Source organism: Pterocles gutturalis, unplaced genomic scaffold (assembly GCF_000699245.1).
Source record: "Pterocles gutturalis isolate BGI_N339 unplaced genomic scaffold, ASM69924v1 scaffold39621, whole genome shotgun sequence".
NCBI lineage: Eukaryota > Metazoa > Chordata > Aves > Pterocliformes > Pteroclidae > Pterocles > Pterocles gutturalis.
The window spans coordinates 72,099-84,226 of record NW_010106875.1 but is presented as its reverse complement, the minus strand read 5'-3'; the positions used below and the strand labels follow the sequence as shown (position 1 = coordinate 84,226).

General features: G+C 41.8%; 1 protein-coding gene across 1 annotated transcript in view; it reads left to right on the top strand.

The window, feature by feature from the left end:
- Positions 1-5,283: 5,283 nt before the first annotated feature.
- Positions 5,284-12,128, top strand: part of NTNG1 (netrin G1) — a gene marked incomplete at its 3' end in the record, with an annotated part of 69,703 nt that continues 62,858 nt past the window's right edge. The window contains exons 1-2 of the mRNA XM_010087924.1: positions 5,284-5,433; positions 10,369-11,009. Coding sequence (XP_010086226.1) covers positions 5,284-5,433; positions 10,369-11,009 — 791 coding nt within the window. The remainder of the gene's footprint in view (positions 5,434-10,368; positions 11,010-12,128) is intronic.

The following is a 12,128-nucleotide window of genomic DNA, read 5'->3' as shown; positions in this document are numbered from 1 at the left end:
GTCCTCATAAAAGGCTAACAGGTTGGTCAGTGCAGACACAAATAGCATTTGCAGGTGCGTTGTTTACACCTGTAGGAAAGGAAATACTCTGAATTTGTTGTCCTAAATCCTGCTGCCCCTTGTAAGAATATAATTGTAATGATACCTTGGGATAACATATGTAGTGAAAGTAATTTTGTTGGGACAGAACTGGTTGTGCCCGAGTCTGATATACATTTACACCCCCAGAATAGTCTTTTACAGCATAAATAACACTTGCATATACAAGTAGCTGTTTGTATACATAAATGACCTTTTAACAGATAAGCACGAGTATGACAGCACAGGCATAATTTAGCTCTTTGCTCACAATTTAGGGTGCCTTTTCATGTTTCCCTTAAGCCAGTCAATCTATCTGCACCACTCCACTTCAGTCCCCAGCTGCTGCATCCCTTCTGGCAGTATCAGCACTCAGCTGGCCAAGCAGTACATCAGATCACCGACTTGATTCAGTGGAAAGCTAAGACTGGGGAAAAAAAGTATTTGCTTTACAGACACATCAACCCTCAATCTCCAGCTCACCACGCAGCTGTATAATTGCTAGGCATAAAGGTGGGATCTCCCAGGTTTGCAGGAAGTTTGTCCTTAGAGGGAAGCTGCCAGCTTGGAGGCCGTCAGCTCCTCAGCAGGAGTGCAGGGGGAGGCGAACAGGGAGAGGGCTGAGCACGCTGATACTTGCTTGACAGCTGATGTTTGCTTGAAGCAGGGCTGAGCCCACAGCAAAGGTGCAGCTCTGAAGGAAATAGATTTTCCAGTGTGTCCACTGGAAGTTGTTGGACTATAGAGAGAAGTGGTACAATGGGATTTTAAAATTTTTTTCATTTTTTTTCAAGGCCCCCCTCCAAACCCAGAAAAGTTAAGTTTCTGATATTTTAAAGAGTAGCCTTATTCTAATTTTGCGTAAAATTAGCATGAGTAACTGGAAGCCCTTGGTCTGTTTTACTGTGCCACAAGGAAAAGGTAAGGCTGCAGGCAAGCAGGCAGCTGCGAGGCCACGGCAGCATGGGACCCCTCCATGCATGTCTGTGTACATGCAGCCTTACACCACCCTTACAAATGTGGCCTTCAAACTGACCATTTGAAACTGTATGATACTGCTCTGTAACCATAATTTGAGCTTCGCTGAATCTGAAAATTGCCAAATTATTAAGCCCTAATTATAAAGCATATTACCTATCATGTCGTTCAGTCAGCCAAGCTAAACAGGTAGCTTGATCTGTTGTATGAACCACATGGGTAAGTGTTGAAGTCATTTTTACATACTCCTGGTGGGTCACTAGCATTTCAGACTTTCACTACCTAGTTTGATCCTGCACAGAAGACAGTAATATGGAGGTTAAGTGGATGTAATTTAGCCAGTAATATGGAAGTTAAGTGGAGTAATTTTAAAAAGGCTTTTCTTCATATTATTTGCTTTATAGTAACTGCCTGTACTAGTGTGGACTTTTCTTATTGCTCTATACTTTGATACAGCAGGAGTAGACCAAAAAAAAAGTCTTTATTGTTTGGGAATTTGTTATTTTGCACTATACATTTTTGTATTGTGCTTATGTAAAATACTTTTGAAGTTTAAGTCAAATACAGCAGTCTTCAATTCCACTCTAAATAGTTGGACACTGTAGAACAGCTGTATGCTATTAAAAGGCTACAACAGTCTGCTTTGGTGAACAGCCCAATAATTCTTGAAGCTATGTAAATGAGTTACATAGTGTTTTAGAAACCTTCCAGGCTGAAAAATACCATGGCAAAGAGAAGAAAAAAAAAATTGGATCTTTTTGTGCATCTTTCTCAATAAGTAAACAATACATTCAACATTATCATTAAACTATTTAAGTGGCATTTGATGATGGAGTTTTAGCCCAGATTTATTAAGGACACAAGGTTTTTAAACTGCAGTGTAAGCCCATCCTATTATATCCAAAAATGTTACTATAATAAGATATATAACTAACCAGTAAGAGCTCAGTGAAAAAGTTTTCACTGTAACACCCTTTAAAATATAAACACAAAAGTCATGACAGTTCTCTCCTCTAACAGAGAGATATAGGTATACCATTTAAGACTTTACAAAACTGTACGTTAATTTTTCAAAAACTCCAGAGTTTTTAATTGTTTCTGCACTGCTCATTTCTAACCTCATGTGGGAGTTAGTATGTGCATGACTGTGACTGCTTTTTAGGGTTGTGAGGCATGGCCTACATAAAGAGCTGTCCAGGTAACTGAAATTAGCACAGGGTAGGGTTGCACTGAACACTACTGGAGCTCGTAAGTTAAACACCACATCAGTGCTCTCTTCTGCCCACTTAAGTTGTTTTACACAGAAATCAAGTTGAAAATCTTGCCCTCTATCTGAAGATACTCAATTGCCAGGACTCACAGCATCAACAGGCGTGAGCCTCCACAGATGTAACTCAAGAGCTGTCCTCCAGGAGGACAAGAACGCCCTAACTGCAGGAGTAGGGGACAGAGGTGCAGAAGATGGAGCTTCCTTGGGAACCATCTGGAAAGCTCAGAACAACCTCCTGCAGAAGCCACAACCATCACATCCCACCTGCCTCCACCACTGGTTGCAAGGCTCATTTCTTCAGTTTGCCTGTGTGAAATAAAAACATAGGACTAGTTACATTTACTTATTTATCCAGTTATGTTATCTATTAGAAGAGAACCTCCTGCTACTCGCACACATCTCACCCCCCGAGAGGAAGCAGCAGCCCAGCGTGGCTCAGGGTGATCACCCTGTCCTGCATAGGAGGGTTTGGGGGTCCTTCCTCAGCAGCATGCTACAGGAGCCCACCCAGACTTCGATTACAGTTTCTTCACACCATGAGTCTTCCTTAAATTTTTCCCAACATAAAATTTCCATGCTCCCATGATTTGAGATCCCATTATATGATTTCATACTCAGCTGATATAAATCTGCTCTGCTGTTGCCCAGAGCAAGCTGTGGAGCTTTGCATTTCCATTGTGTCCATCTCCCCGCTCACTGCATGTCCCTCAGCCAGTGCCAGGGAGCAGCAGGAGCAGAGTCACCCAACACGGTGGCACCCGGGGGAGCAGAGAACTGCCCCAGCACCAGCTGTGACCTCACCAACAGGCACCATCCCACACAGCCTGGGCACAGCCAGGAGCCACGGACAGTCCCTCGGCAGCCCTGGGGACAGCAGGCGATAGGAGCAGGGTCACAAAGGAGCCCCAGCAGAAGCAGCAGGAGACAGACCTGCTGCACTTACTGAGGCCCACCCAGGACAAAAGGCCAGAGGCAGGCCCCAGCCTGAGCTTATTACAGGGGGGTGGCCAGGGCCCCAGGAGGGTCTGGTCAGGGTTGTTAAGGCCTGTGGGGCCCTCCCTGCTCTCAGAACATGTTTCTCAGACTTTTTGTTATCCACAGATTTTGTTTGTGGACCAAAAATCTGAACACAGTAACTTATAACAAAAAAAAAAAAAAAATTTTTTTTTTTTTTTTTTTTTAGTGTTCCCAGCAGCCTGATTCCCCCTGTCACCACCAAGGTGATTTGATTTCTCAGTTTTTTGATGCTCGTGTTCCCTCTGTCATTGCTGCAATAACTGAGACCATCTGTCTGTGATAACAGACCAACTTGCCTTTGTGTTGGCTCTCCTTTGCCCAAGGATGACACCTCTCAGCTGCAGTGGTTGACACAGCTCCTTTTTTCTACCCCTCTCCGCCAAAGGCTCCCATTCTAAATTAATGGATAAATAATCAGAGAGTAAGATGAGATCTGTATCAGACCACAAAATATAAGGCAGAGACACTCGAGGTTGTTGTTATTGACAGTAGAAGCTATTCCCAGTTGAGGAGACCCCCTGTATCTCCTGCACGACTTCCTTGCTCGAGCTCCTGCAGGGCAGGATGGCTGGAAAAGCAGCTCAGACAAAAATGCACTGACATGAGCTCAGAACAACGCTGGAGATCAATACCCTCTGCTCCCTTGTCCAAGGAGGGCTCTTATGGACGGGCTGACCTCCCCAGGTTTTCTTGGAACATTTGCTCTATTGTTCTGCCAGAGCTCAAGCATGATGGGGTCCCAGTGTTATGCACCTCATACCACTGCAAAAGCTATAAATAGGAGAGTGATTATATTGCCAGATACCTGCTGATACAAGAGGAAAACACCAATACTGAGCTTCTGAAATAACAAAACCACTCTTGGGTCAATGCCAATAGATCTGCCTTAAGGAACTGTTAATGCCAGAATGATCAAGTGGTCAAAATAACATCAGCAAGGTTGCCAAATCAAAGATGGCCTCAGAAGCATAAAATTACCAACTAGGAATAAGCAGGCTTTTCCCCCCCAAAAGTGGGTAGAGATATTTCAGAGGAAACAACACTCCATTTACTTCATAAAGTAGATTGAAAAGCATTTCCAAAAAGTAACTAAAGTAACTAAAAAGAGAGAATGTTCTGCTAGGAATTAAGTGCTTTTGACAAATGCACCAATGCATTTGATGCTGCAAATATTAAAATGTTTTCCTACGACACATTTCCAGTTCATAGTGTTGGAAAGAGTCACGTTCTAATAATCTGAGAGCTATTCTAGCTGCCAAGAATACCTTCACGTGATCTACCAAGTAGCTTTGGAGGAAACAGTACACTATAATCAGGGAATACAGAGTTCATAATGCAAAACCATTTCTCTCTAATTCTGCATCTATATGTACATTTGGGATAGGATCCCATACCTCACGGAGGTGTCATGAAGATTAATTAGCCTTCTTTATGTTCCACAAGGCAAAGTGCCAGACCTTTAGAGGCTTAACTATCTTTAAAAATATGAATTTTAAGGGCATGCTTGCATCCAACTTGTTGCAGGATCAGGGCCATAATCTGCAATGTACTTTCAAGCTTAAAAGTGCATGAAGTTGTTAAGCATTATTATTTATTTTTGGCCAGTCAGATCCTCCCTGGTTCAGTCTTTTTAAGTATCCCCAGAAGTTATTGATTTAAACATGCTTTTATTTCCTTTTTGCTGGTTTTGGGGAATGTATCTTGTTTAGCCTGCAGCTCAGAGTTCAAAGGGCTTGTCTGGCCATCCAGATGCCTCTCTCTTGGGAGCTAGAGTGTCAAATCTTCCACTGAGATTTTAGCACTTTTTCTTTCTTAACTTAAATCATTTTTAACTTAAAATGCTGTCACTGCAGTGATGAAAGGCTATTGATGGTAAAATGTTCTTGTCTACAGCAATCCTTCTCTTCATCACAACAATAATTCTGCAGACATTGACCGAGATGCTCTCAGACCAGCTAATGGATGTAGTGAGTTTGATAACATCAATTATTGTGCGACAGATTCTGTGCCTTGCCAATCTTCCACCACACCGACTGCTTGCCCTTAGTAAGACAATGCCTAATGAGCAGTATCTCCCAATTAGTGGTTTCGTAATCTGGCTCTGTCATGGTAAACAAGTAATTCCTGGTTAGAAACCACATGCAAAATGTAAGCATTAGGGCAATTGCTGGTATTAGCTATTACTGTCTAATTAGTCATCTACAATGTACAGCACAGTACCAAGCAAACTACATGTAATAATCACTTGGAAAGGAAAACAGAAATACTCCAGTATTTCCAAAAGTGTGGTTTGAATGTGGTAATATACTGCACAACCTCAATCCAAACATGAGTCTGTATTTATTTCTTGTCTTGTGCATCTGAGCTAACTACTTTGAGGCAGAGGTATAAAAATTGGTTGCTGTGACTCACTTCTTGAACATTTGTTTTGCTTCTTAAAATCTTGGCCTGCTTAACCTCAGTAGCCTTCACCAGTTTGAAAACGCAAGTTATAATCCTCTGTAGGGATTTAGCCAGGTGTCTATTACAGCATGTAATCTGTGATACAGCTTCCAATATTCATGCTGCAGAAAGGTTAAGCCCCCCTGTCTTTATTCCTGAGTTAAAAAAGTCCATGAGGTGTTAGTGTGGACAGCAAACAGATTGAAAGAAGCAACATCTTCAATCAAGCCCTAAGCCTGTGTGGATGCCACTGAGGAGTTGTCCTGATGAGAGACGGGTGGCTTCGCCAGAGCAGCAGCGCTCAGACTTTAAGCCTCAAACAGCAGCTGTGGCACCACTGCGGGCTCCCCAGCTGACGTTCAAAGGTCATAGTACTGCTAGACCTCTGTTTTTAACCAAATCCTCTCTCTAGGGTCACTGTCCTGTCCATCACCATGTTGTTCCTGAAGATGCACTTGATAAGACACTCTCCTGCCCAGTGGGCACAAGGCCAGCCCCAGTGTCCCATCCCAGGCAGGGACACTTGCAGACCACCTCAGACACCACTATAAAAGTTCAAGCTGGCTGGCACAAACAGACAACACTGTGTGCTAAAACAAACTAAATCCAGCTAATTGAGGAGAAACCCTACTGGGACCAGTCAGCCCTAGTCAGCAGCTTCTCAGGTAGCTCTGCTTTTTCCAGCCGAAGCTGAGCGTGATCACACTGCGTGATACAGCTGCATGCCCTCGCCATGTCTAAAAAATGGTACCTCTCCCTAAAGCCAAAACTTTTAGACTATGTAGGTAGTTTTGGTAATATTTTTAATTTCATGAGTGGCCTAAAACTAAATAAATAGTAACTTAATTTGCCTGCCTGCAAGGAGACATTTAATATCAATCTCCAATTGCTGTACAGGAAAATCGTGGGTTTCTTTTAGAAGGTCGTGGTGTTGGGAAAGCCTCAGCTACCTTTTATGCTAATTAACAGCAAAGTGTTTAGAAGTATTTATTACTGTTTAATTATTTAGAAATCTCCTAATGGCTTAAATATAACTTTTCAAAGTTATAAATATTTTCCACCTTGTCCAGCAGAAGAGCTGCTGCTTGGAAAGCTTAACTGAAGATCTATCTACAGCTGCCTGCTGGTCACAAAATTACTTACAGCTGCTAATACTCCGGTCTTTTAGATGTTTCCAACACAGAATGGGCTTAGTTTTCATAAACTGGGGAAAGTTTCTCTTTATTGTATTAATTTTGCTGAGACAGAGGTCTTAAAGAGATTATCACAAAGATCAAGACATTAAAATATGTAACTAATCCCAGTTAAATTAATTATTTTCATATAACACGTACTAAAGGACGTTCATGTAGGGTAAGACCCCTTTTACACTGTTTTGATAATGTATGTATGACTTAACATGCAAATTACGTTTAAGATTAATTAGAATCAGTTTAAAGCCAAGTTGCTGGTAGAGAAAATGGGAATCTGACTCCAAGCCTCTGAAGCAATAATCATATTAAATGTTTCAAAATTACATCAGTGACTGCCATGTCAGTAGGCAGAGAGGAACTTACCTAAACTTGTCATTTCTCTCCCCCTCCTTGTGTTAGAATTCAGGACGTTTGTTTTATCAGCTTGTATTGGCGTAGATATTTTTCTCCTAATTTCCTCTCTGGAATACTCAACTCCATACAGGTTATTTTGGTGTCGTCAAATCATTCACCTCTTAGAAGAGAATTGTGCACTACAAAATTAAAAGAGTAATTCACTTTATGGGGGAGGATATGCCTGAAGCTTTTTATTAGGATTCTCATGTGCAGTGACATCCTTACCCCATGGTTTCTGTGACGAGTTTTGCCTCTGATGTGACCACTGGTGAGAGTTTCAGGTGAAGGACATCCCTATGATTCTGACCCATTTCTCGCTATACTCTGCCATTAGTTGAAATCTTTCCCAAAAAGCTTTGTTCCCACAGAGATGTAGACTACCATTCAGTAGCAAGCTAGGGCTGAGTTTTAGCATTCACTGCACCATTCTTTATGTACCTTATTGCTACCAGCTCTCCTGATCTCACTGTGTTCACACTAGCTTGTGTTTTGTTAGAGCCTCGGCTCCCTCTGTTCTCTGATTATATTGGCACCTCAGCTTTTGCTGAAAAGGAAAAGGTGAAAGAAAAGGGGAACAAAAGAAATCAGCTCTTATATACAGAAGGAAACAATACATCCCACACAATCTGGGTTACCTGCTGGAAGTCATAAAACATGCCTCTTCCAGCATTTAGAGACTAGCAGATCAGAGCGGCTTTACTTTTTAACATGAAGAATCGCAACAGACTCAGGGGTTGCTTGTGGAGCAGGAAACAAAAGCCATCCCTCAGCAGTGCTTAATGCACCTGTCTGGCTACCCAGGAACATTTATTTGCTGCATTTCGATACCCATGACCTGCCAGTGAAGCTGCTTTTACCAAAGCGATGACAGAAGCATATACATTATATGTACACAGGCAGCTTCATGGTGACAGGCACAGAAGTAACCAGATTTTTCTAGTAAACCTCAGAAAGGTGTGATTTACTCAACTCTGAGCATTTTCTGAAAAATTGATATTTACATATAGAGAAAGGGTCTGGAACCTTACAGATTCCACACGATATGTATTTTCCCTACGGCAAAGAAAAGGCCTAAGTTAGCAGATCCTGGCCTTTGTCTCTGATATATTAAATGGAGCTTAAATAATAAAAAATTCGATGTTTTCACTGTTCTGCTTGAAACTTATTTTTGATTTTCACTGTTTTATTCAAAAGGAAGGCATAGAAATAGCAACCATGAGCTTGAAATCAGAGCTGTATCAGGGACTTATTATAGACACGTTTTACGGAGTATTTTCAGTTACAGCTGCATGCTTTGAAGCTATCAGTGTAACAAGCAGTGTGCTGCTTTTGAAAGAACCCTTTTTGTTGTCTTGTGGGTTTTTTTTCCTAACTTTGAGTCTCAGTGAATCATTGTCAGTTTTAGCATTCAGCTGTGTTAATGGGAAAGAGAGAGAGAAAGAAAACAGTATTTTCCTGCCCAGGTGAGAGGAGGTTGCCAGTGGGGAGGTCAAGGTGAGTTCTGAAGGCCTTTTGCTTGTGTTTCGTGGGAGCATGTCAAGGAGCAGAGCAGTGGCCAAGGTGGAAACTCATGTTTGAAACCCCTTTCCCACATTGAATGGCATTGAGTTGCTTCATTGCCCTGATGCTTTGAGCTGGAGAGAAGCGTAACTCTAATTATAAGAAAAGCAAAGGTTGATTATCATACCAGGGCTTGTTCTGTTTTCAGGGTAGGTGAGGGGAACTCTGATTAATGACGATAACAGCTACACTTACGCTCCTATCAAGCACTGCCAGGTTTGGGCACACGCATCTTTTTCCCCAGCAGTGCTGCCCATCAGTGCAAAGAGGCATGGCTTCTTCCACAGTCTATATGTAAGGTGGAGGGAAGGATACAGAGCAGCGGTTGCTCTCTGGAACAAATGCAGAATGAACGAGTAGCAAAACATTAACGTACTGTTGAAACCTGAAATTAGATAGACGTGATTCAGTGCAGCCTACGGGATCTGATAGCTTGGCAACTGCTGCAAGAGATCCCCAATCTGCAGACAAAATAGCCTTTGAGGAGAAGCAGAAGATTGTAGTGTGCAAGTTAATGCATCAAAAGAGCAGAAGAGAATAATTCACTTTCACCTTGCTACAGAGGACAAGCAGCAGTAAAAGCTGTGCACTATTGGCAAGCTTTTTTTGTTGCTGTTTTTAACTCAAGCCCCAGTTCAGACCTCCAGCCACCTCGGCAATGTTCCAGCTGGAGCTGCTGACATCTCCCACCTAATCAAGTGCTGGATTATCTTGTCCTGATAAATTGGAGCTAGTGCCTCATGAAAAGTTTTTCCTGAAGTACTTCGCTACCCTGTAATAAGATGGCAGATGTCTGAATCAAGCCCCAGAGCTGGCAGAGCACTGTTTTTCTAATGGCTTCTGGTGGCAAGTGTAAATATTTTAAGGGAAGCCAGTACTAACCTGGGAGCGCAATTACGCATGATAAATTTAATGCCTGGGAGAAAGGAAGCTTGGAGGTGTACTGGTCCATACCAAGAACATATGGGCTGCACTGCTGACCTCAGAACACTTACCAGAAAAATTACTTATTTTGTGAATGGAGCTCTTGAGGAACATACTTGTTTTAAAAAGTATGACGGCTGCTGCATCTTTCTAGGAACAGTCAGAGTTACTGGGCTATTAGAGACTTGCTTACTGTTCTTAGTTTTCTGTGACTCAGTTGCTGGTCTGAGTTATTCAGGGTAAATTTTTTCTCTAAAACATACCAAGAAAAATGTTTATGTTATAAAAGCAAGGGTGCTGTATATGTGTTTGTACATTTACTTCAACAGGTAGAATAGCCAGAATAAATCTCATTAAGATAAAGGTATTCCTTGCAAGCATTTGTGTTTTCTTTCGTGGTTTCAATTCTGGAGGAAAAGAAGCAGTTCTCATGTGCCAGACAATAAACATCTCTATGTGTCACAGTGTCCTATACCATGCCTCTTGTAACACCACTTTGCTCTTTTCCAGGGGAATCCCTATATGTGCAATAATGAATGTGATGCGAGTACCCAAGAACTGGCTCATCCTCCGGAACTGATGTTCGATCTTGAAGGAAGACATCCCTCCACATTTTGGCAGTCCACGACTTGGAAGGATTATCCAAAGCCTCTTCATGTTAATATTACACTCTCCTGGAACAAAACCATTGAGCTGACAGATAACATAGTTATCACTTTTGAATCTGGCCGTCCAGACCAAATGATCCTGGAGAAATCACTTGACTATGGACGAACATGGCAGCCCTATCAATACTATGCCACAGACTGCTTAGATGCTTTCCACATGGATCCAAAATCAGTGAGGGATTTATCACAGCACACAGTCCTAGAAATCATTTGCACGGAGGAGTATTCTACTGGGTACATGACAAATAGTAAAATAATCCACTTTGAAATCAAAGATAGATTTGCTTTTTTTGCTGGACCTCGGCTTCATAACATGGCTTCTCTTTATGGCCAGCTTGACACAACCAAGAAGTTAAGAGATTTCTTTACCATCACAGATCTGAGGATAAGACTGCTTAGGCCAGCAACTGGGGAAATATATGTAGATGAGCAACACCTGGCACGCTACTTTTATGCAATTTCAGACATAAGGGTATATGGAAGGTAAGAGAATATATACCTTTAGAAACAGCATGTGTGTTTGGTTTTAGAGGTTATTCAAAACCATTTATTTCCCCAAACATGATGACATTTTCTGCTGAGACACGTTCATTGGAAATCTGTCTCAGCTGAAATCTGTTTCTGGTCGCACTGGAAGTTTCTGATTCAGTGGCACAAATTCCCGGGTGTTCGCTGTTAACTAGCCTGGGATCTTGAGACCTAGGTCTCACGGGCAGCATAGTATTAACAGTTTCTTACGCTGGTTCAGGAATTTACCCTGGCATTAGGACACTTTCTGCTTTTATGCAGCTGAAGCCTGATCTGATGGCAGTTAACTAAAAAGAGAGATTCTGTTTTATCATTTGACTTGTTCAGGCCTTTAATGTAAGCTGTGATTGATACAGCAGCCCTTGTGAGGACCCTTCCCACCAGGTCCAGCTATGCCTGTGAACAAGGAAGGCAGCAGAAATTAGAGTCTAGTCCTTGTACTTTAATTAGCTCTGAAATGCAGTGAAGCTGAAGTAAAATGGAAAAAACTAACAGTGTTTTAGAGAGACTGATTTGAATATAACAAAGATGATTACTCAGCTGGGTTCAAGACAGATACTCCCTCTGGTGCAAGCAGTGGCTGGTATCAGGTGCTGTAGCCCCAAAAATAATAACTGTGCAATGACATTCCTACTGGGAAATTTTCTTCCCAACTCAAACTAGCAATTGACTGATGACCTCAAGCAGGAGGGTGATACCCTTTACATGCATCTTGGATGCTAATTTGTTCAGAAGAAATAAATGGGACCTTCTCTGTTAGCAATCCACTCACCTCTGTAACGTACCTTTTCCTTCTTCTCTGTTTCTTCTATAGAGACTTCAAATCTTCCTTATTAAAAACATGGGGGAGAGGGGGTTTTTGTTTTGTTTTGTTTTTTAAGAAAAGCTAAGTATCAAAATGAACAGAAAAACTAATGTATCTTGGAAGGCCAGGGCACTTTTTGTAGGCATAGGACTGAGTGAAAAAAAATACAGACAGTAATATACAAAACACTGGTAACTACATTTTTATTACTCTTGTAGCAAGTTTGCCATTTTCTACCTCTTTTATATGAGCCTTTCATGTTCATAAGC